Source organism: Myotis davidii, unplaced genomic scaffold (assembly GCF_000327345.1).
Source record: "Myotis davidii unplaced genomic scaffold, ASM32734v1 scaffold1471, whole genome shotgun sequence".
NCBI lineage: Eukaryota > Metazoa > Chordata > Mammalia > Chiroptera > Vespertilionidae > Myotis > Myotis davidii.
In genome coordinates this window covers 181,261-204,637 of record NW_006284003.1, presented here as the reverse complement: position 1 = coordinate 204,637, position 23,377 = coordinate 181,261, and the positions used below count along the sequence as shown (strand labels likewise).

At 40.6% G+C, this 23,377-nt stretch overlaps 1 protein-coding gene across 1 annotated transcript in view; it reads right to left on the bottom strand.

Annotated features, from left to right (window-relative positions):
- Positions 1–23,377, bottom strand: part of FREM1 (FRAS1 related extracellular matrix 1) — a 122,806-nt gene that overhangs the window by 46,465 nt on the left and 52,964 nt on the right. Inside the window, 6 exon segments of the mRNA XM_006754231.2 lie at positions 327–741; positions 8,808–9,072; positions 12,465–12,660; positions 15,292–15,433; positions 19,210–19,354; positions 22,190–22,412. Coding sequence (XP_006754294.1) covers positions 327–741; positions 8,808–9,072; positions 12,465–12,660; positions 15,292–15,433; positions 19,210–19,354; positions 22,190–22,412 — 1,386 coding nt within the window.

Below are 23,377 nucleotides of genomic sequence, written 5' to 3'. Positions count from 1 at the left end.
TCGGAAGAGTTCAAGAACGCTCTCAAGGTCACACAGCTAATAAATGGCAAAGCAGAAATCTCAACCCAGGTGTGTCTGACTTCAAAGCCTGTATTTTTTTCTTCCTTTCCGTATTACCTACCACTGACTCGAGGTCGATCATTACCCGTACGCAGGGACCACATCTGCTTTGTTCATATGAATAAGCCTGGTGCCTTGCTTGGTGCCAGGCATCTGTAGACACGCATGAATTTTATTTGAATGAGTGAAGGAAGGAAAAAGGAAATAGTCCTTGACGCTGTTTTCTACACCTCTTTGACAAGGAACTGTGCATTTTTCATACTTACCTTGATGATGAATGGAACAGGTTCTTGCCACACTCTTCCATCCACAACAAAGCCGTGGTTGGTCCCATCTGTGGCCACAAAAGTAAAGCAGTCAGGCCAGGAGCCCCCTCCCGAGTGCCTGTAGGCCACCTTCCCGCTGTCTACGTCCTGCTGAGTGAAATTGTGTTGGAGCAGCTCCGTGCCGCGCAGGTAGAGCCGGCCATGTTGTGGGAGCCGGGCCAAAAGGAAGGTAAGGTTCTCCCCTGGCGTGTCAGGGTCGGTCAGCTGCAGGAGGTCAGCGGAAAGCAGGCCCGTGGCCCCTTCGGCCAGTCTCAGCCCCTTGTTCTTGGTCACCACGGGTAAGGCTCTGTCCACGGCTTCCAGTGTGACCTCAAACACCCCATGCTTGGTCTGCAGCCCATTGCTGACAATGAATCTGGCAAAGAGAGGCAAGGCAGCCTTCAGCATGGATTCTCGTGTCACCATCTACTGGAATGAAATGATAACACACACCTTTACTAAAGGATATGTCGTGGTGGGACGCAAATGAAAAATCAAGGGCAGGTCTTTCAGAGGACACCGTTCTATTAAATAAGTCACCAGGTAACACACAAATTGCCCCTTCCGCATCCAAAAGTATTTCCTCACTCACATCAATGGTAGACTCTTGTGGGGGAGCAGGCAAATGCTGCCAGTGATATTTCTCCGGCTGAATATGGTTCTTTGCCCCAAATAGGAATGTCACATCCAATTAGACCCACTGCATGAGCTTGCAGAGCTCATTTTATATAGTTATACTTTTTCAATTGTATTATTGTATTTTTTGTGTGGGAATTTAATAAGCTAAACTTTTAAGACTAACAATTGGAGGCCGATCAAGAGCTGAGTAGGCTGAATTTGGCTAATTCACTGTATGTGTATATTTCTTAAGAACAGGTCACATAAATGGGCCATGAAATCATGTCCAGCTTATCTTATCTCTCTTTCTGGGCCTCATTTCCTCTCTTCTGCAAAGCGAAAGATTGACCGAATGATCGCCAAGTACCATCCAACTCTAAAATATCGTGTGATGCTCTAATCCCTTACTTTTTCTTGTGCTTCCACATTTGCCCCTTACAAAGCATGTGGGAGTTATGGTAGACAAGGATTATTTCCCTGCTTTAAAGAAAAGAAAATTATAGCAGAAAGATGATAAGGCAGATAGGAGACAGAGCTGGGACTAGAACCCAGGTCTCTGGACCCCATACCTTCTGCTCTTATAGAGTTATTAGTAAATACTAGTTTAGCAATCCACTGAGAAAGAGTGGTGCATCTGAGCACCACGGCAGAATTATAAAGAGAAAGCTGAAATGATGTAAATTCAAGGTAAGCAAAATCTCTCTCTCAGTCTTGAGTTTGTGATACCACAGTGTGCTTCTGATTATAATTGATCACTAAATCGCATTATACCTACCACTGCCAATCTCAAAATAAAACTCATTTAAGTGATCTTTAGAGAATTTCAACGTGTGGTTTTTATTTTAAGGAAAATTCAGAATATAATTCAATTAGCAAACAAAATGCACTATTAAAACTCCAAAGTTAGGAAATCACTACTCTCAAAATGAAATTGACAAATTCACCATAGACCCCCAAAATGTACTTCAAAATGATCATGGAGTTGTGTCTATTGGTTTTTCTCCAGGTACTATAGTTGCTAGAAATATTCATGGTGGACACACACTTACATTTTTACACGAATGTAAAAATCTCTAAAAATAATTTCAGCTGAATATAGCAAGATCAGTTTAAATTATAGAAGAACTTTATGGGGGGTCATATTTACTTATTTATTTTGGTCAAGTTTATTTATTTTATTTCTTTTTATTGGATTTATTGGGGTGACAGTGGCTAATAAAATTATATAGGTTTCAAGTGTACAATTCTACAATTCTTCATCTGTATATTGTACTGTGTGGTCACCACCCAAAGTCAAGTTTCCTTCCGTTGTTATTCATCCCCCTTTATTCTCTCCTCCTTCCCCCCATGTTGGAGGTTCTTTTTTTAACCAGAGAAGAAATGGGGTTTATATTTATTTTACGAATCTGACAAATTTGACTAACAAGTTCTTTAGTCTTTGCAAAAATGAGTCTTGTCCTTCAAGGTTTGAGGGCTGTTGCCTTGCTTTTGAACACGAAGGAACCTGGAGCCAGGTTGTGTGAGCACAAGCAGTGGAGCAGCTGGCCCGAGGCAAAGGACTGAGGGAGACGAGCAGCTGGACACAAAATAAAGGAGAGGAGTTTGGCTGACCCAGATTTTGCTTTGAAGGCTGAGCTAACATTTTTGAGCTTTTTAATAATCTAGTTGACGATTCTGCCTACAAGGAAAATATAATGGTAGAAAATGGAATCTATGTTCAAAGAGTTTAAAATGCTAAGAGAAATATAACAAATACAGCAAATCTCAACATTTCACACACCTAGACTTGTAAAGAACCTGCTCTCTGTGTGTGTGTGGGTGTGTTTTTTTTTCCTCCACAGCATTATAGTTTGAATACAGGTATTACATTAACTTTAGAATTATAGATTGAACAAAAATCACCTTGTTGCCTTAAAACAAAGCCATCGGTTTTCCTTTCCTAAAACTGAACTTTTAATCAATGTATTCTAAGCAAATAGGGTAAGTTCACTGCTGAATCGTGAAATGTTAACAAAATTAGTGTTTTTTTAAACAAACAAAATAGAAGCACACCCACAAAAATATGTGTCCAACTTTTTACTTATTAGTCACCTTGACAGTGTCAAAGGTCAAGAGATGTGCATTTTTTAGGTATAAAAATCATGGTCTACTTCTCAGGGACAGCTTTCCGCGGGGTGATGCCTTTACTCTGTTGTTTTCCTGTTACTTTTTCTCGTGTCCTCCCTGGAGCCTGTCATCAGACCAGAGGCAAAACGAGGAGGAGGCTAGGTGTTCCCTCAACACTTCCAATTTCCCCCTTTCCCACTTACCCCACCCAGAAACTCGTTTCATGCCTCCCCCCTGACCCTCTTCCACAAATAAAGTGGCCCTCTCTTCCCTACCAGATCCCGCTATTTTCAGCACAAATTTCAGCCCAGGGCCACATGTTTCTGGTATTAGCATTCATTGTGGAATTAAAGACTCGGTGCCCCATTAAAGCACGTCAACTCTCCCAGGAGAAGGGAGGGCAAGGCAGGTGGGAGGCGGGTTCAGGAGCCAGGAGGTTGGGTGGGAGCTCCGGGCACTGCCAGGGGCTCGACCAGAGGCCGCCAATGTGAGTTTCTGACTCTGTTTTTTTCCCTCTGGAGACGGAACTCACCCCGACAATGCCTGACCAACCAGGTCCGCAGAGCTCAGTCTCAGGGCGGCTGATTTACCTATGAGCGTGTGACCTGTGTGAGGATGCTGCTGCTGCCTTAGGATCCAAGCTGTCCGCCTCAAACGCCTCCCTCCCTGATCACAGAGGTCTGCCCGCCTTGGAACTCGGCTGCCTGACATCAGACAGATGGGAGTGAGGGCAAGCAGAGCAGGGACCACAGAAGAGAAAGAAATATGTTTACGGAGGCCAGTGCTCCCAGCGGGGACAGCCAGGCAGCTGTCTGCACTGACCTAAAGCTAATCAGCCAGTGGTGAAAAGGATGCAGTTTCTAAACACGGCTGGCTCAAGCCCATCATTCACTTTCACAAGTGACAATGCAGGGAAACACTGCCGGGGGCAGAGGCAGGGTGAGCCGTCAGAGTGAGCCTAGCAGGACCTTCGAGTGCAAGGAGGGCAGCGCTGTTCACGTCTGCGAAGGTGAACCAGATGACCTTCCAAATGTCCCCCCTCCTGCCTCCCCTCCCCCAAAGAAACCCTCCAAATACAGCCTCAAGCTGCCAAACGGCGATGCCATGGCTGTGATGGCACCCATTCCCAGACTCGGAAGCTGGTGGTAGCAGGTAGCAGCTCCTTCCGTGGGTCTGTTTTGTTTCGTTTCCTTGATCACACTTCCCCGAGAAGAGGCGCAGCCAAGATGACCATTGTTCTCCTGAAATCTGGGGGATGGCTCTCCGATCTGTCCTGGTGCCTGCCTGGTCTGATTTCACCATCACCATGGTGCTTTCAGGCTTTCTGCATTTCCTGGCAATAGAGTTGGCTGAAGAATCTGCCATCTGTCATGGCATTTAAAGGATAAAAATGGAATCATAAATAGAGCCAGTTCCTTTGGGGTGTGGGGGGGTGGGGGGGGAGTCCAGCCGGCATGTCAAAATGGAGGACATTAGCATGTTCTTTTCGTGCTCGGCTGCCAGCAGCTGAAGTCAGCTTGCTAATCACTTGGTGTCATCTGTCCTAGAATGTGCTGCCAAATCTTTCTTCCAGGCCAGCAGCACCAAACAATGCGGGGGAAATTTATGATTCACAAAATATTTCTGCAGAAGGTAAAATCCGATCATTAAACGCCCCCTTTCCCCGTTTAATTAATGCCGCCATACCTTACATTAAACAGAGAAGGGGGCGGGGGATCCTCCACCACAGAATTTATCTCTCCGATCCAAGCCAAATTTCTTGCCAGATTTAACAGCAAGCAACATAAATTTAGGTGATTAGATTGGTTGCATATATTTAATTTTTAAAAAGCACCACGATCACACTTTCATTAAAACAGGCTTTCGGCTTTGGTTCAGCGCCACTTGACAAACAGCACAGCCGCCCCTGATTGGGTTAGGGAATGACAAGATTAAAACGAGGGTCTGGGGCAGATGCTAGGCTCTTCCGTTATAAATATGCAAACGTGCTGGCCCAACCTCAAACCTCAGAACAGCACGGTGAAGAGGTTCCTTCCCGAGAGTGAAGTCTCCACCAGTAATTGGTGCAGTGAGGTCTCATGGGAAGAACCCTCCAAAAGGAGGTCTCAGCCCAAATGCAGCTCTGATTCTGGTATTTCAGTCTAGGTGGCTTTCTTTGCCTGTGGGACCCTCAGTTTTCTGAGGCGTAAAATGGGTACAAACCGTCTCTCTTGAGGTGGAGGTGGAGGGAATGACATACGGAAAAGGGTGTAGCGCACTGCCCCATGCATGCGGGTGTAAAGCAGTACTATCGTTGCCATGTGTCAGTGAAAGGATTGGACTCAATCAATGCATTCAACCTCTGTTGTTTATTTTCTCCCTATAGACCTGTCGCCTACTCTTGAGTCAGTCAAACATCACCTTCATAATTTTGGCCATTTTCCTGTATTACCTGTACTCTTATTACTGAATACTTTGCTTCATATCAACTCACTTTTTTTACTTCGATCAATGTACTTAAAAGGAAACCTTTTAACTACTAAAAACCACCATAAATACCACAAAGGACATATAAGAAAATAATGTTTTGAATTCTAGCTAGCTATTGTTGCCCGATGGCTTGGAGCCTGCGGCTTGTACCCTCTGTTAAAAAGGGAAAATAGTCAATATTGAAAAGCTGTTCAGGACATATGAGCACAGGCCTGAGACGTCCTTCTGGCAGCCACCCGAAGCACCGAGAACACTGAAGGGAACAGTAAGGGAGTGGCTTCTCACTCTTGATTCCCTGCCGCCTGGGCCATCCTGCCTCATGTTGCATCTTTTTATCACTCGCTTTGGGCCACAGGGCTACCGTCTTTTTGCTAAAAGAAAACCTTGCTCAGAAGAAGTCCAGTGTGGCCCCAAAGCGCTAACAAAACAAAACAAAGCTTTATTAGTAAGTTGGGGTGAGGGCCCAGGGCCCCGCCAATTCAGCCCCTTGATTCTCTGTCTCTGGGAACCCTGAAGTGTCTTCTGGATATCCCCAAAGCTCTTCAGAACGCACTTAGAACAAGGGACTGGGCCAGGCCAGGGATGGCTGGTCCTCACTGCATCCGTCTCACACAGATTCCTCACACAGGACTTACCAAGGCCTCCTCTGCACGGAGGCCCAAGAATTGGGATTTTTATAAATCTCCTGGGTAATTTCTAGATCCTCAAGAAATTTAGAGATTCTTGGGATAAATGATTTCTAAAGTGCCCTCTAGTAAAGCTTTCTATGGCTGTGAATCAGGTAAGTTTTTAAGTATCACCAAATGTGGAGATTTTGTTTTCCATTCTTAGTTCATCACCACCATCTGATTAATACCTAATATCCATTTATTCATTGGATTCTTCAGCAGGGTTACTGGCTTCTCCAATAAAGTTAGTGATGTCTTCCGTAGACTCTCTGGTGGGTACTGACTGGGAGGAATGGGAATAGAGGAGAGCAAAAGGTTCTAGAAACAAGCAAAAAATTAAAAGCCCTGAATCGGATATGCATGGATTAAACCAAGAAGCACCACCGTCCAGTAGTTAATGGGGTGAAAAGAACAATGTAACTTCTTTCCTCCCTTAATATTATGTTTGGTGTTGTAAAGACAGGAGGGGGAAAGGATATAATAAAAAATGGTAACAGTAGTAATAATAGCAGCTAGTACTTATTTTGTTTTTCTAATGTGCCACATACTGTTTAGATTTTTTAATATATATTTTTATTGATTTCAGAGAGAGAAAGATAAATGTCCTTTTCACCCTTTCTTCCCCTTCTGCTCCTACAACTCACTTTTAGTTATTTTTATTTTTATTGATTTCAAAGAGAGGAAGGAAGAGGGAGAGATAGAAAGAAACATCAGCAATGAAAGAGAATCATTGACCTGCTGCCTCCTGCATGCCCTATACTGGGGATCGAACCCATAACCGGGGCATATGCCCTGACTGGGAATCCAGCCATGACCTCCTGGTTTACTAGTCGATGCTCAACCACTGACCCACACAAGCCGAGCGACACATACTATTTTAAGTACTTTATATGTATAAGCTCATTGAAACCTTCCAACAACCTGGAGGCAGGTACACTGAGCATCATTCCTTTTCACAAAAGAGGAAACAGGAGCACAGGGAAGTGTGGCTTGATCAGGGCCAGGGGAGGCAGTAAGCGCAAGTCAATGGACCGAGTCATGGAGGCAGCAATTCACCTTAAGCCTGTGCCTCAGCAATTATTCGGCATCACGTCTTGAGCAAAAGAACCAGCGTAAAAAGGAATCCCTACATCTCATGTTTTATTTAGTTGATGACTAGCAACATTCAAGCACTGAATTGGTTCTGAAGATATTGATTAATCAAATGATTATCTGCTTGTGAAGGACATTTGTCAAGAGATAAAAAAAAGGTATTCGTTCAAACTTCCTTGGATTTTTCTGTTTATCTATTAAACTATCCAAACCTTGATTCTTAATTCTTAAAAAAGCAAGCAAAAATCATTTTGACTGACATTTAAATTGTGGTTATCACAGCAAACCTATTGAATTTAAATGGATAAAAATGTATGACAGAGTGTGGTATTTGAACCTGGGTGTCCTGGTACACTTTACAATTTATGGGGAACCACTGAGTAATACAGGAGTATGCTGCATTTATGTTATTTGATGACACTCCTTTGAATGTTGTATTCTGCCTGACATGTGAAAGTTATTCAGAGTCCCTGCAGGTATGACAGATGAACCAATGCTCTTGGGGCCTCCTCCTTATTTGGTAAAACTCAGGGTTGGATATGTACCATGATTCCCCGAAAGGGTAGGCCAGGATTTCTTGGTTCTTATCCTAGCCCTGAAAACCTGCATTTCTCTCAAGGACATTGACTTTGCCAGCTCTGAGAACAGCCAGATGATGGGCCCTCTAGAGTTTCTCCTGCTTTAAGTGACTGGAGACAGATTTCAGTATTTTAAATGAAGGTAGACTTTCACTAATGTCGTTTCCTTGCCTTTCCACCAGATTGATATTCATTCCAATGATTTATTTGATGCACAATCCTTGAACAGGTGCACAGCCCCCCATCATAACATTGTTTCTATGGGGAAATATGATCCACTGTATGACAATATGATTTATGATATAGTTACCCAAACACATTGTGTCACAGGCAGTATCTGCTTATGCCAAATGTTTACTAGTAAATACCTTTCCCTCATATAGAAAAAAATCCTCAAAAAAGTGGTAAGTTCCTTTTCTATGTCTCCCTTTAGAAGGCACCCTCATGTCTCTACATTCCTCCTCATAGAACAGCTTGCATTGAAATCTGCTTATGTGTTTATTTTTAAACAAGCCCTCATTTCTTGCCTTGCTGCTGTCATTTTAATTGTGCACCTTCACCTTTATACAACTAGGTAGTAGAAGAGCACAGATATACCAGAGCTGGAAAAGGATTCATTTTCCCTTCCTTTCATCTTTCTAAGCATTAATTCAGGGAAGGGGTTCTTTTTTTAAAATATATTTTTATTGATTTCAGAGAGGAAAGGAGAGGGAGAGAGAGAAACATCAATGATGAGAGAATCATTGATCAGCTGCCTCCTGCACAACCCACACTGGGGATCGAACTTGCAACCCAAGCATGTGCCCTGACCGGGAATTGAACTTCGACCTCCTGGTTCATATGTTAACGCTCAACCACTGAGTCAGGCCAGCTGGGCCAGGGAAGGAATCCTGAAACAGTTAGGGGCTCACCTGAATGTGTCACTGTGTGCGGGTGCCTTCCTCTTATGCACGTAGCAGACTGCCTGTCCTGCTACGTCCATTTGGCTGAAAGTCATAATGGGGACCCCAGGGTAGTGGACATATTCCACCTGGCCATATCGCGGTGGGGAGGTGATGACGTAGAGCAGTTCCTCAGGCTTGTCTGTTCCATCCACAGCCAGGAGAGTGCTGGTCGTCAGGAAACCTCTGTCACCTTGCGGCACCACAAGTGGCTTCGCGAGGATGACAATATCACCTACAGGGCAGAAGAGGTTGTAGTCAAGAACTCCAATTTAAAAAAAAAAAAATGTCCAAGGTCAAAAAAAAAAATCCCCACAAAAAAACAAAGGCCAAACTGTGCAGAAATCAAAACTAACATGAGGTAGAAAGGTTTCTGTAACTATGATTAATGAAAGAATTAGGCAAAAGCTATGAGTAGATATTACACAGAAGAGAAAACGCATATGGCCAATAAAAGTACAAATAGATGCTCAATCTCAATAATCGAAATACAAATCAAGATCACAATAAATTGCCATCTCCTAATCGACTGATTAGAAAAACGTGGAAGTCTGATGACATGAAGTGTTGAAAAGGATGTAGATCAAGATCATCTTTCCTGTGATTCTGGGAGAACACACTGGTACACAACTGGGCATTAATTTGTGAAGAGTTGAATATCACGTACACCTTGACCCGGAGATTCCATTCCAGCTGTGCACTGGAGAGAAGCCCCCAGGAGGCCCGGACCGGAAAGGTCACCGCGGCACTGCTTCTAATTGAAAACGCTGGCAACAACCCAAATGCCTTTTTAAAAAGTGAATATCATATACACAAACTGTGGTCTATTCATACAACCGAATCTTACACAATAGCAAAATGGATGAACGACAACTCCCTGCAATCACACAGAGAGAGGCAGCTTACTGACATTTATTAGTTTCATGAGCAAGTCCCAGAAAACTATAAACAACAGTCAGAAAAAAATGAGCACAAAAGTCAGGATGGAGGATGGGAAGAGGTAGATGGTGGTTACTGTTCATACTGTTCAAGGACTGAGTTGAATGGTGGTTGCATAGGTGTTTGTTATGTATTTTTAGAAGAATATATGAATGAATGAGTGAAGCAGAGTGGGTCACACATGGACAGTGATACAGAGTTCTACAAATTAAGGATTATAATCCAATTTTATTCATTCAAAAATATGATCATACCTAAAATAAAGAGCTTCCATTCTGTGCCAGGCACAGGCCTCGGGACTCTGACATCGTCACACCAATGCTATAAGATGGTGTACTGCCATATTTCCCAGGTTATAAATGAGGAGGATACTAAGGCATAGAAATGCTAACTCATTAATTATTACACAATTAATAAAAGAACTAAAGTCTCTACTCAAGCCATCTGACTCAAGAGCACAAACTAAAACTCTATATTATTTTGTTTCCTCTCTTCAATATATAGGGATTTCTTATACTGCAACACTAAATGGGTGAATAGCCAAAAGGAAATGTGAGTGAAGTAAATGCCAAACCAATTCTAATTTTAAATAGATAAATGTCAATAAAACTTTTAAAATATATTCTGTCCCATGAGGAACTAAGAAGTAAAAATAAAACAGCAAGCAGATATAACTTTTGCCCAGGGCTTCCCATGAGGGGTGATTTTGCCCCCCGGGGGACATCTGGCAATATCTGGAGACATTTTTGGACATAATTTTGGCCACTGTGCAAATCAGAAGACACGCACAACTGGAGGGCCTGTTATTTATATAATAGCTCCCAAATGAAATTAATCCAAGTGCTCAATATTAGGGTTATGATTTAGTCTAACAATTCAGTGTAGTTTCAAATAGAGATGAACATATGAATATCAACCTATGAGCCAGAAGGTCATGGTTCAACTTCCATTTGGGGTATATGCCTGGATTATGGGCATTGCTCGTGCAGGAGGCAACCCATCAATGATTCTCTCTCATCATTGATGTTTCTCTCTCTCTCTCTCTCTCTCTCTCTCTCTCTCTCTTTCTCTCTCTCTCTCTTTCTCTCTCTCTCTCCCTCTCCCTTCCTCTCTGAAATCAATAAAAATATATATTTTTTAAAAGAAACAAAGAGAATAAATTTGGAACCTCTGACAATGTTAACAGCTTAATGTATTCACAAGTTCTTTTAGGAAATAACCACATGTCAGCTGAGGCAGACTGGTTTCCTTTTCTTTTTGGGCAGGCAATTAGTTTCTATTGCTCAGCCTCCCCTTAGCCTAGAAAGTAATTGCAATTCAGCCACTGGGATATAAGAAGACAGGTACCTGTCTCCAAGCCTCACCCATGAAATCCTCTCATTTTCCTCCATATCTCACTTTTGGAGTGACTCCAAGGCCTTCAGAGATGAAGAATCCTAGCTAGAAAGATTCCCCAGATGGCTGTGTGGAACACAACCCTCCTCCCCCCGACCCCGCTCCCCAGGAATGTATGGTGCAAAGGCAACGAGAAGACGTCTGTTCTAACACATTAGTTGTCTGCCCTGATATATTACTTGTGTTACATATATTTATGATGAACAAGCCTTACTTTTGCAGAAAGAAACATCTAGCTTATCTGAGAGTCACTTATTAGACATCTTGACGGAATATACATTTTTACAACTGAGAAACAAATAAATAAAATATATTATTATACAACTCAAAATAAACATCTCACAATCAATCAAACCAACTTAAATTTTGTTTTAAAAGATTCAGGAGAACTGTAATTTTACCATGCACATGAAGTCAGATTTTTACTGCGCTTAAGCATCTGATTTAGCTCTGGAGTTCTTGGCAGCCAAGGCAAAAAAAAAAAAAAAAAATCTATCTATCTATCTATATAAAAGCCTAAGTGACTGGTCGACCATTTGAATGGTAGCTATGATGCGCAATGACCACTAGGGGGCAGATTCTCCAACTGGTAGGTTAGGTTGCTGCTGGGGCCCTGTCAGCTCCGAATCTGGTTCACCTGCACCAGATTCCCTTTCAATGTGCAATAGAATCCATGCACTGGGCCACTAGTTAAAAAATTAAAAAAAGGAAGTATTCAGTCAATCAAGCATGTATTGAGGTTCTAAGACTATGCTTGGTCCTGGCAATATATAGATCCTAGACTATATACATATTAATGAAATATGATCCTTACCCTCCTTACTAATCTCTCAGCAGAAGTATGGGGTAGTGACGTTGGGTTTCAAGGGCTTGCACTCTCCCTTGCTCATTCTCTCCCTTCCTTTGAAATTCACATTCAAGTAATAATTCACTTTCTGATGACAGAACACATTGATTTAGCAATTTTTTTCCTTAAAGCAAAACACACTGCTTGTTAAAGTAGGGTAAGCTGCCATGTTGTGAATGAATCTGGATATCCAATAGGCTTTTTGTAAATACTAACAAATAACAAATATATTGGCTACTGTCAGGAACCTCAGAAATCTCAGGCAAAGTAGGTGAGGGGCCAAAGGATTGAATCAAATGATGGAATTTCAGATGTAAAAAATAAAAGGAAAAGAAAAGAAAGAAGGAACGGAAAGGAGGGAGGGAGGGAAAACTTGGAGTGCTTACAACAGCTCGCTTCTGGTTATAAAACTTGATCCCAGTAAACCTGGGTAGAAATGCTTTTACCTTTTCCCATATCGTTGATGGTGATCTGACAGTCAAATGCAGGTGACCTGTTGTCGCCATCCCACAGGTAGAAGGTGAAGCTGTCTTGGTTTGGGGAATCCATCGCCCCGGTGTGTGTATATCTCAGCGAGTTCAGGTCCACTTCCTCCTGAGTGCATTTCATGCCGGGGTGGAGAGGGACCCAGTCCCTCCCTGTCTGAAAGGTGCCAACATTAGTCAGCTGCCCTTGCTTTCTATCTCCAAGCTGTGTTAGTGAACATTTTCAATAGTCCCTGAAAACCTCCAGTATAAATGATAGTTCAGAGAAACTCCAGTTCAATTTTTTTACCATTTACCTTTGTTTTTCCTTTCATACAGATATACTAAAACAATTTAAGACTTCGGCAGGGGGGAAGGGGGATGGTGGGGAGAATAGTGTCAGCCAAAGGGTTTTCACACAGTTGTGGGGGTTTTTGTGGCAATTCAACAGCAATGCTACTTGCGAGGTATTTATCATAAGCAATCAGAGCTGATTAAATATTCCAATTAATGAGAGCAGGTGGGTAATTGAGCTACTGGAATTGATTCTTTAAATATTAAATGTGTTTCACCTGGGGTTTTCTATTTCTTTAGTTCATATCATTGTACAACTAATAAAAACTATATGATCGAACTGGTTTGTTATATGGGTGAAGAAGCTAAAACAAAAATAGAATGGATGTACTTATTTGTTATACATTTTACAGCCTTGCTAAAACCAAAGGAAAATTATCAAGCTCTCTCTTACTATCTGCATTTATACCCTGAGTCAGCAAAAACATTTAACTGCAAATATCAGAATTGTTTTAAAACAAGTCAACATTAGTTATGCATATATTCTGTTCAGAATTCAGTTCAGAAATTGTGGTATTTTCCATTAAAAGAAGCTCTTATGCTAGGGGGAGTTGACAACCGAGAGTATTAGAAATATTATAATAATAAATCTGTATGTGATTAATAATTCCCTCAAATCACATAGCTTTCCCCAAGAATAAGCCATAAAGCCATTTGACATAATTCAAGAAAAATACTATCTTAAAAATTTACTTTATGATATTATCTTGCACTTTTCCTGTCTGGTTTAAGAGACTAAGAAATTTAAATCACTTTTTTTTTCTTGACACATTAATTCCTCAGATTCCCAGTTCCTGCAAAACTGCTTTGTCCTCCTCTCCTCTCACTGCTTTACCACTTCTCTTTTTGTCATTCTTTTGGTAAAGTGTCCGCTTTTTAATATGTTTTCCCAACTGATATTTGTACACAGCTATGTTCTGTTCCAGTGCTCACAGGGTAAAAATTAATTACATTGTAATAATTAAGCTCACTGTTTCCATCCTAAGATCTGTTTGCAAATTTAATTGCTAAAAACAGATTCTCTTTCAGGGTTTAAACTGGACAGCCTACAATTGTATATAACCTTTTCCTTTGTAATCTTTTCTCATGAAGTAAGTACAGAAAATGAAATCTTTTGCTCTCTTATCTCCATCTAGTTCCCCACTTGCACTCTGGAATGTGAGCTTTGACTTGACAAAGTCATTTGCAAACCACCAAAGAGGAAGAAGAGTCAGATTCAAGGTGGGGAAACTAAGGGAAGTCAACAAGAAAACAAAAACCTGGAGACATTCCAGGAGGCCTGGAGGCCTGGTCCCTGGTTCTGGAGAGTCTTGGAGAAGCCCTAAAGAGCTGGGAGAGAATTTCGTGGCGCCGTGCTGGGAACCCGGACCCATCTGGATTGCCGCGTATCCAAAAACACTTCAGTTCCCAAGCCACCCAAATGTGTGAGCTCTCACTGCATTTCTGCTTCATTACTCTCTGAAATGAATTAAGGACACAGCTGTACCTCAATTTAAATCAGTGATTGCTCTTCACTTTGATTCTCTATAGTACCTACAATCTAAGGCGATCAAGCTGTTCCACACAGAATGAATCCTTGCTGCCTATGGAGGAGTGTCTACATGGCATTAAAAGTTAAGCATTCAGTCAGATAATCACACTGGGGATGGATGGTGGTGGCTGTTGCCCGCCGTAATCCACCATTCAAATAAGCAACTGACGGATTACCCAAATGACCTTTGCAAGCGTCTGATCTGTAATTTGTGTTGGGCATCAGGCACACGGTTTGGATCATTTGTTAAAAACTATCTTTTCTCCATTGTATTGACTCTGCTCCTTTGTCAAAGATCAGTTGGCTGTGTGCGTGTGTGTGTGTGTGTGTGTGTGTGTGTGTGTGTGTGTATTTGAGGGACCTCTATCCTGTTTCACTGACCTATTTGTTCTCTCACCAATCCCACACTGTCTGGATTACTGCAGCTTTATAGCAAGTGTGAAGGTCAGGTAGTATCAGTCCTTCAATTCTGTTCTCCTTTGCTGCTGTTTTCCTTATGCATTTTGCCTCTCCATATAAACTTTAAAGTCAGTTTATTGATAGTCACAACAATTGCTCTAAAGAATAAAATTTATTTAAAAAAATTTTTAAAAATCTGGTGGGAATGAAGATACTTTAAAGATTCTCAGCAGAAACTAGACAACTAGCTCTACCCCAGCAACTCGCTCTGCCTCCCCCCAAATTTAGGTACAATCTCAGTAAAGAGGGAGCAGTACCTCAATTTAAATCAGTGGGAATTTACCCGTAATTCAGCAAGAAAATGTAGAATAGTGTGAGTTATCCCCAAAGTAGGAAAATTAAATGTTCTACTTCTGGGGAAAATATGGCTATTAGAGAATAAATTCAGTTGTAGAAACCTGTGAATTGAGAAAGTTTATATCAGCTATAATTATTTTGAAAAATAAAGGTAAAAAGGCCACTAACCTTAAGCTGAAGTTGCCCGTTTTGGGGAAGCCTGTCAAATAGATAGTAAATCTCCTCCCTGGGAGTGTCTCCATCTGTGGCTGAAAGAACAGCACTAGAAATAACACGAGTTTCGCCCATATCCATGGTCATTTCAGCCTTCCTGTAAAAAGAAAGCATCTGGCTTGATATGAAAATAGAAGGTATTGCTTTAGCAGGGGACACTCCTAATGACTATTACAGTTTCCAATCTTCAGCAACTGGGAAATAATATTCAATATCCTAATGAGTGAAAATGATGAGTCAGTCTCATACAATAGACTTTCATTTCCCTTTACACATAGAAGTCCTAAAAGACAGTTAGTCAGCAACAATGCATATGCTATGAGGTAATTACATACTTCTAATTGTTTACACATATAGAACTTTACAAGTTTATGTTGTAATTTATTTTATAAAATTATATTGTTTCTAATATTGTTTTTCATACATCAGCTCCATGAAGTAAGTGGTTCAGGTATGATTGCTCTAATTTTACAGACAGAAACTTAGAGATTAGACACCCACAGGGGTCCTTTGATAATGGTTTTTGATCTGCCACTAGGAGTTTGGTGATACTTGGGTAATTGGTGGCCCTCTACGTTCCTCTCCATCTCCATGGTAATATATGTGAAAGGATTTACTACGGTGTCTGTCACATAGCTAGGTTTTTCTTCATGGAGAAGTAGAGAGGAAAGTGTGTCATAGTCTGAATTACACTGAAAGAGACCCGAGGACAAGAACTTTGCAGGTAATTTCGTTGGGAAGTACTTTCAGGAATAGGAGATAGAGTGAGGAGTGAGAGAAGGAAGGAGGAAGCAGAAATAAGGGGTGTTTTTACTGCTGTGGGGCTGAGTGCTGCTGGGATCCTTTGAAGAAACGTATGAAATATGCCTTAAATTGTGCTTTGCAGGCTAGGAGCCTGGGAAATTTATCTATCCACTGTCTCCCACAGGTCAAAGGCTGTCCCGAGGGTCTCCGCTGTGCCTGGACACCAGCGGGATGGGCCACTGCTGCCTCAGAGAAGCCCTGAGGCAGAGAAGGGGGCAGCACAGTGTGGGCACGAGGGTGGGCGCTGACAGTGCACAGCACGTTCCAGCACCGCCAGAGCCCCAGTCAGAGTGGGCTGTGCGGATGTGGCCCAGGCAACCAACAGCGTCTACTACAGCATGCACAAGGAACGTCAAAGAATTGGTGTCAAATGCCCTAACAGGTACAGTAAGATGAGAAGAGCCAGTAGATTTGGTAGGAATCAAGGGGGCAGCTTTAATAAAGCGGTTGGGGATGGAGACAGTGGGCAGAAATGGAGGAAGTGAACACAATCTTTATTGTTAAAAGTATTATATATGTCCCTTTCCCCCCATTGATCCCTTCTAGCCTTTACCTGTCCCCTGCCCCAGGCCTTCACACTATTGTCTGTGTCCATGAATTAGGCATATATGCATACAAGTTTTTCGGTTAATATCTTCCTGCCCCCCAGTTTGAAATAAATGAGAAATGGGTAGTTTTAGAATGAGGATACCTGCTTGTAATAATAATAACTAACACTTATGAGCTCTCACTATGCACTAGCTCATTTTTTCAAGCAGTTTTACATCGTTTAATTTACTTAATCCAGGGGTGGGGAACTTTTTTTCTGCCAAGGGCCATTTAGATATTTATAACATCATTCACGGGCCATACAAAATTATCAACTTAAAAATTAGCCTGCTATATTTGGCCCAACATTTAATTAACTCACCCCTAATGCCTTGTCAGGAACAGACCAAATGATTTTACAGTACTTATATGGCCCACGGGCCACAGGTTCCCCACCCCTGATTGAATCCTTGCAACAACCCTGTGAATAGGGTATGTTATTATCCCCATTTACAAAGAGGTTGACAAAGAGATAGAGTTTAAGTAACATGTTCAAGGTTGTGTTCAAGATCACACCACCAGTAAGTGGCTGAACCAAGGCAATCTGGCTCCAGAATTTGCTCGCTTAACCACTAACTCTATCCCTATGTTTTGTTAGAAGAGGAATAAAAAGGGAGAGATTGGAAATGCAGAAGAAAAAATATTATGGAGTGCATTCTGGGAGGAGGCAAGAGGTGATATACCCAAGGACACAGATGGTAGGAAGAGAAGTGGGAATATAACTTCCTCACTGCAGGACAGAAGGAAAGAAGAAAGGAAAGAGAAAGGAGGGATTTCAAAGCAGGGTCAGAAGAGATTTGGTGATTCTGTAGGTGAAGCTATCCCAGGAAGTTTAATAGCAAGACTGTAGCAAGAAACAGTTAGATAGAATTGAGTGTCTTATTAATTTTACCTGTCTGGTCTCGATTTTCTTAATATGGACAATAATATCTACGTCCCCCAGGTTTGGTGTTTTTAAGGACATAATATATGTGAAAGAATCAAACATACTATCAGATAGTAAGCACTTAAGAAACTCCAGTTTTCACCTCTTTCAGAAAGGAGGTTTCATAATACTGCAATATCCTTCACATTTTCTTTTTTTATAAATAATATCAAGTGATACCAATCCAACACTCTAGCTGGAGAAGAAATTTCTGTTGGGTACTCTTAGTCAAACTGACGTCTGAGATGCAACCCTCTGAGATGAAATACTGTCATCAGTATTTCTCATAATGCTTTTCAAGGGCCTTGCTGGTGGCCCCCAAGATAATAGCAGGAAAGTTGGCAGGGACTTTTCTGAGGCCCTCTTTTCTGCAAAGTGGAGGAGACTTTGAGAATTTACACACTTTCAGAAAGTTGTTCACTTCCTGATAAAAATTTCGACTGTCTACTCAATGCCTCTCACTGCACCATTGACTATAGAGATGAAGTTGGTCAAAGGGCAGACACTTCTCTACACTCAGCACTGGAAAACAAACGTCTAAATGTGTCCACTTCTCTACAGTTGCCAATAATAAGAGAAATGGCTGGAGCTATCCTATATAATAAAAGTGTAATATGCAAATCGACCAAACAGTAGAACAACCAGTTGCTATGATGCACATTGACCACCAGGGGGAAGATGCTCAATGCAGGAGCTGTCCCCTGGTGGTCAGTACATTCCCACAGGGGGAGCGCCACTTAGCCAGAAGCCCAGAAGCCCGGCGCATGGCTGGCAAGCACAGTGGCAGTGTTGGGAGCCTCTCCCACCTCCGCAGCAGTGCTAAGGATGTCTGACTGCCTGCTTAGGCCCGCTCCCCCCAGAGACATCTATTTCCCCCCGCCTCCCCAGTGCACAAATCTCAATCTCATGCACCAGGCCTCTAGTAGAAATATAATTGATAAAGACTGTACCCTATGATCACACTCTGATCAACTACAGAGGGAGATACTGAGAAAGTCTGCAATTAATAATATCAACCCAGAATGTTTAAAGAGCTATTATTTTTACATCAGGTGGCCAGGGATGTTGATTCATATGGAGCATGGTAGAGGACTGGTGGACAAGGAAATACCAAGTGATAGAAGTGGCTTTGGTATATCTCTCGCAGCCACTCTTAGTTAAAGGTTTCACCAAATCCACAGTGAGGACTTTCTGCAGTTAACAGTATCACATTTTAGTTGAATCTACATATTAACTACACTTTGGTGCATGTGTTTAAATATTTAATATACTGATCATTTTTATATTGTACGTTCGGCCATTCTTAATTGTTTAAAATTAAGTAGAACTTTTAGAGAAAAACCAAATAATTAAAGGGCTCATTCGAGAATTGTTAAGAAGTAGTTACATTAACTAACATTTGCATAAGTTCTAGGTGCCTGGGTAGGTGGGACAAACTGTGACAGACAGCAGCAACAAGAGACTTATTTATCTCAGAATAAGGCTGCATTTACACCTAGCCTTCCAGATCAGAATTTTATAGAGAATCTGAAGGGGACTCTCTTCAGGTAGCTTACTTGTTCAGCGTGGGTTTCTCATCATTGACTGGGGTGACCTCTACTGAAATGGTCTTAAGTATCTTATGTTTCCCATCTGACAACTGGATTGTAAAGTCATCAGCAAGGTTCTCTGAATCATCGTGCACATACACCAACCTCATTCCTGGAAAAGGGGGAGGGAAAGGGGAGACAGTGAATCTTTCTTGTGATTGGACAATTCCGAAACATAGCACAGATAAGTGTTTTAATCTCCAAGCCATCATTAATCAGTGCAACAGGGTGAAATTAAACTCTTTTGTGCAGTAAGAATATCCTCTTAATTCATCTAAAAATTCCTATTTAAATACTTTAGTATTTGATAAAAGGCCTATTTAAAATAAGTGAGAAAATGGTATAGTATTTGATAAACTACATGAGAACAAAGGTGTCGAGGTGCTCAAATGAAATAGACAATTAGTTCATTACTTGGGGAAAATTATACTTAAATCCCTACCTCAAATAAAAAACAAAATAATTCATACGGAATTATGAAAAATCTTATTCATAATATGAGACACAGAAAGCCAAAAGAGTCTTGAGAAAGAACAATTTTGGAGGACTCACAATTTTTTATTTATATACTTTAAAACGTAAGTTATAAGGCAAATGAAATATGAAAAATCTTATTCATAATATGTGACAAAAATAAAACATTAATATTTAATTATCTCTTAAACATCAATCTGAATCTATGAAAAAGTGGGCAAATGGCATTATCAGGTAATTCACGAAAGGTGAAACATATATGGTCAATAAAAATAAAAATAGGTTCAATTTTACTCATCAAAGAATTTTTCAAATCAAGATAACAATGAGAAACTATTATTGACTAATAAATATGCAAAGTTTTTTAAAAATAATATTCATTATTGTCTAGGAAATAGGCATGCTTATGCATATGGTGGCAATGGCCATTTTCCCATACAAATATTAGAAATGCTCACCTTTTGTTACCAAGTAATCTTAGAAAAATTTATGAAAAAGAAATACTGAGATGCACACCAAGATTTATGTTATATAAATATATGTAAAATATGCTTATTGATATGTAACTTGTAATATCAAGAAATTAAGTTATTTGCATATTTTAAAAGACAGTTTGTATAACATCACAGTGCAGTATGTCTATAGAATGAAAAACTGTAGTTAACACAAACCATGTTTTCAATTAATAGTTTAAAAGTAAAAACGATGCTTAAAATAACCATAAACAGATTGTATAATCTGCTAGCAGTTTTTTTAATAGGTTTTAAATTGATTTTTTTTTTATAGAGAGAAAGGGAGAGGGAGAGGGAAAGAAACATCAATGAAAGAACCATAAATTCATTGCCTCCTGAATGCCCCCTACTGTGGATCAAGCCTGCTGGGCATGTGTCCTGACCCTGAATCAAATGGGTGACCTCTGGGTGCATGGGTTGACAACCAACTGAGTCACACTGGCTGGGGCAATGCTAGCAGCTTTGTAAGTTCTATATATTTAGGGTCAGGAAATGTGTGTGAGACTGCACTAAAGTTAAAAAAAAAGTAGTCATAAATGAACCAAAAATAAAAAAGAGGTGAAAATCTAATCCCTGAGAATATCATCAAAATATTAATTTATATGAACAATTTTATTTTTTATTTAAAATATTATATAGTGCAAACTTTATACAGTAAATATATAATTATTTACCCTAACAGTAATCAATGAGTGTTATTTTTTAAAAACTTTTTTTAGAGTAAAATTTGAATTATTATTCCCTTTTCCTGTGCTGTAAATTTAAAAAGAATATTGTAACAATATATTGTATTATTTGTTACACATGGTTTTAATTGGTAACATCATTTAAGGTCCAGAATTTATCTTCGCAATTGATAAAAACTGAGAAATATATAAATTAGCTTTCCAAATTCAAACATGAGATGACATTGTACAACTATTGCAAAATAAGCCTTGGGGCAGAGAGCGTACACCAGTGATGGCGAACCTATGACACACGTGTCAGAGGTGACACGCGAACTCATTTTTTTGGTTGATTTTTCTTTGTTAAATGGCATTTAAATATATAAAATAAATATCAAAAATATAAGTCTTTGTTTTACTATGGTTGCACATATCAAAAATTTCTATATGTGACACACACCAGAGTTAAGTTAGGGTTTTTCAAAATGCTGACACGCCAGCTCAAAAGGTTCGCCATCACTGGCCTACACTCTCGTTGGGGAGAGGAAGAATGAAAAGACAGTAGGAAATGTTGATCAAGTGCTAAAATGGGCCTAGAAAAGGAATAGTTCGGAGGGCCTGGTTGGTCCAAGGAGAGGCCAGTAGGAAACTGGTTCTGAAGGCACAGTGTTGGCAGCCGGCGCAGGAGGGGAAGGACCCTCCGGCTGGGGAACAGAATAGTGAAGACAGGAAGGAGAGCGAGTAGGCAGTGATTCTAGACTCACACACTTTTCTCAAAGATTTAAAGTATTTTTACATACAGAAAATGGGTTCTGATCGATGTTTTTAAACACCTAATTAAAAATATAATTCGGACTACTATTCCAATGCGTCATTTCCTTAAAGAGGAAATTGTCTCCTCAGAGAATAATGAATTATTATAATATATGGTTCAAATGTGGAAATTTTGGCAGATGAATCTCTTCAAGTTTAGTGCCATGATCTCAATAGTTCTAAAAAGGAATTTTTATTATGACGTTAAAAGCTTGCACTAAAATACCCAAAATCACATATATCATTTTTACTGATGCTCTAAAAGTGAATGAAAACATATTATTTCCTTTTCAATTGCCCACTATCGTTAGCTGGATCTTATGCCCTACATTAATCCAGAGCCCAGAGAAAACCCTTGAAAGATAAATGAGCAAAGTAGGTAAATGCCATTCTTTTACTTCCTATTCCTCCGATTAATTTTTGTCCTTTGTGGGTTAAATTACTAAGTCAGTAACAAGCAAATCCAAGTGGAACGTGATATACCGTCCTTGAGAAGCTCCATGGAAAAGTTGAGAACAAGTTCGTGCCTCTGGCCGGGGTTGGCTGGCTGCTTATGCTGAGGAAAGTCTTTGCTGAGCCCCCCGTGGAGGAGGAGGCCGTGGCGAGGCCTCTGCGTGATGCTGAAGAGCAAGGGGTCCCCGGGCACATCCAGGTCGGCGGCACGGATGGCGGAAGAATCCAGCTCTGTCATCCCACCTTCACACACCTAAACAGCAAGTCAGAAAAGTCAGCTGTGTGCACATTGAAACTGGTCTTTCTTTACTCTTAAGATATGCTGCTGCAAAGTGTCCATGAGATTTGTGTGTCACGAGCCCTAAACATCTCTGTTTTAACATAACCTGAGAAGATGACAACAAATCGATTAATCTCTCTCCCATTTTTTTTTTGCTGAAGATTTCAAAGCAGCATATTCATTTCTATGATGGACAAAAAATTCTGAGTGCGTGTCTCTGTCTGTGTACAAATAAAACTTCATCATTCAAAAGTTAGGAAAAAAGCAACCAAAAGATGCTGGCTTTCTGAAAGTTACAGAGAAGTTCACTTGTAAAACTGAGTGTAGACAGACCTTCAGATCTTAAGCTGTCATTTCAACCTGCTGGACCCCGTTCCTTTTACAATGTTTGTGTTTCTGTTTTAGAAATGGCACAAATATCTGCCAGACACACTGGGCGTATCTTTTTTGGTGTTTTTAAATTTTTATCATTACTGCAAAAACTTCTGTATTTCTAGTAAAACCAACAATAATTGAGAAGGGTCCTTCTGGATGTATCATGGTGTGAATTTAAATCCGGACCCTTCATTTCTCCCCCACCCTCACACTGCTACTTTTCCTGAACTACCTTCCTCCACGCGCACACCCATCAGGCTTCCTACTCCTGTAAGTACAAACTGAATGTTTTTATTTCATTTACAACTTGACTAGCTGTACTTAGCTGTCTTGGTCTTCTCTTACAGTAAAAATAAAGTAAACAAAGAAGTATTTGTCTTCTATTTTGAAATGCAGCAAGATCTAATTTAAAAGCGTGTATCAATTTAACATTGCTTCTCAGAAATCTGCCATGTCACTGTGCTATATTTTGTGGGGACTATACATATTCTAACGAGTCAATGTTAGATGGAACTGTGAAGGCCTGTCCATCAGTAATTATAATGCCAGGAAGGAAATGTCTA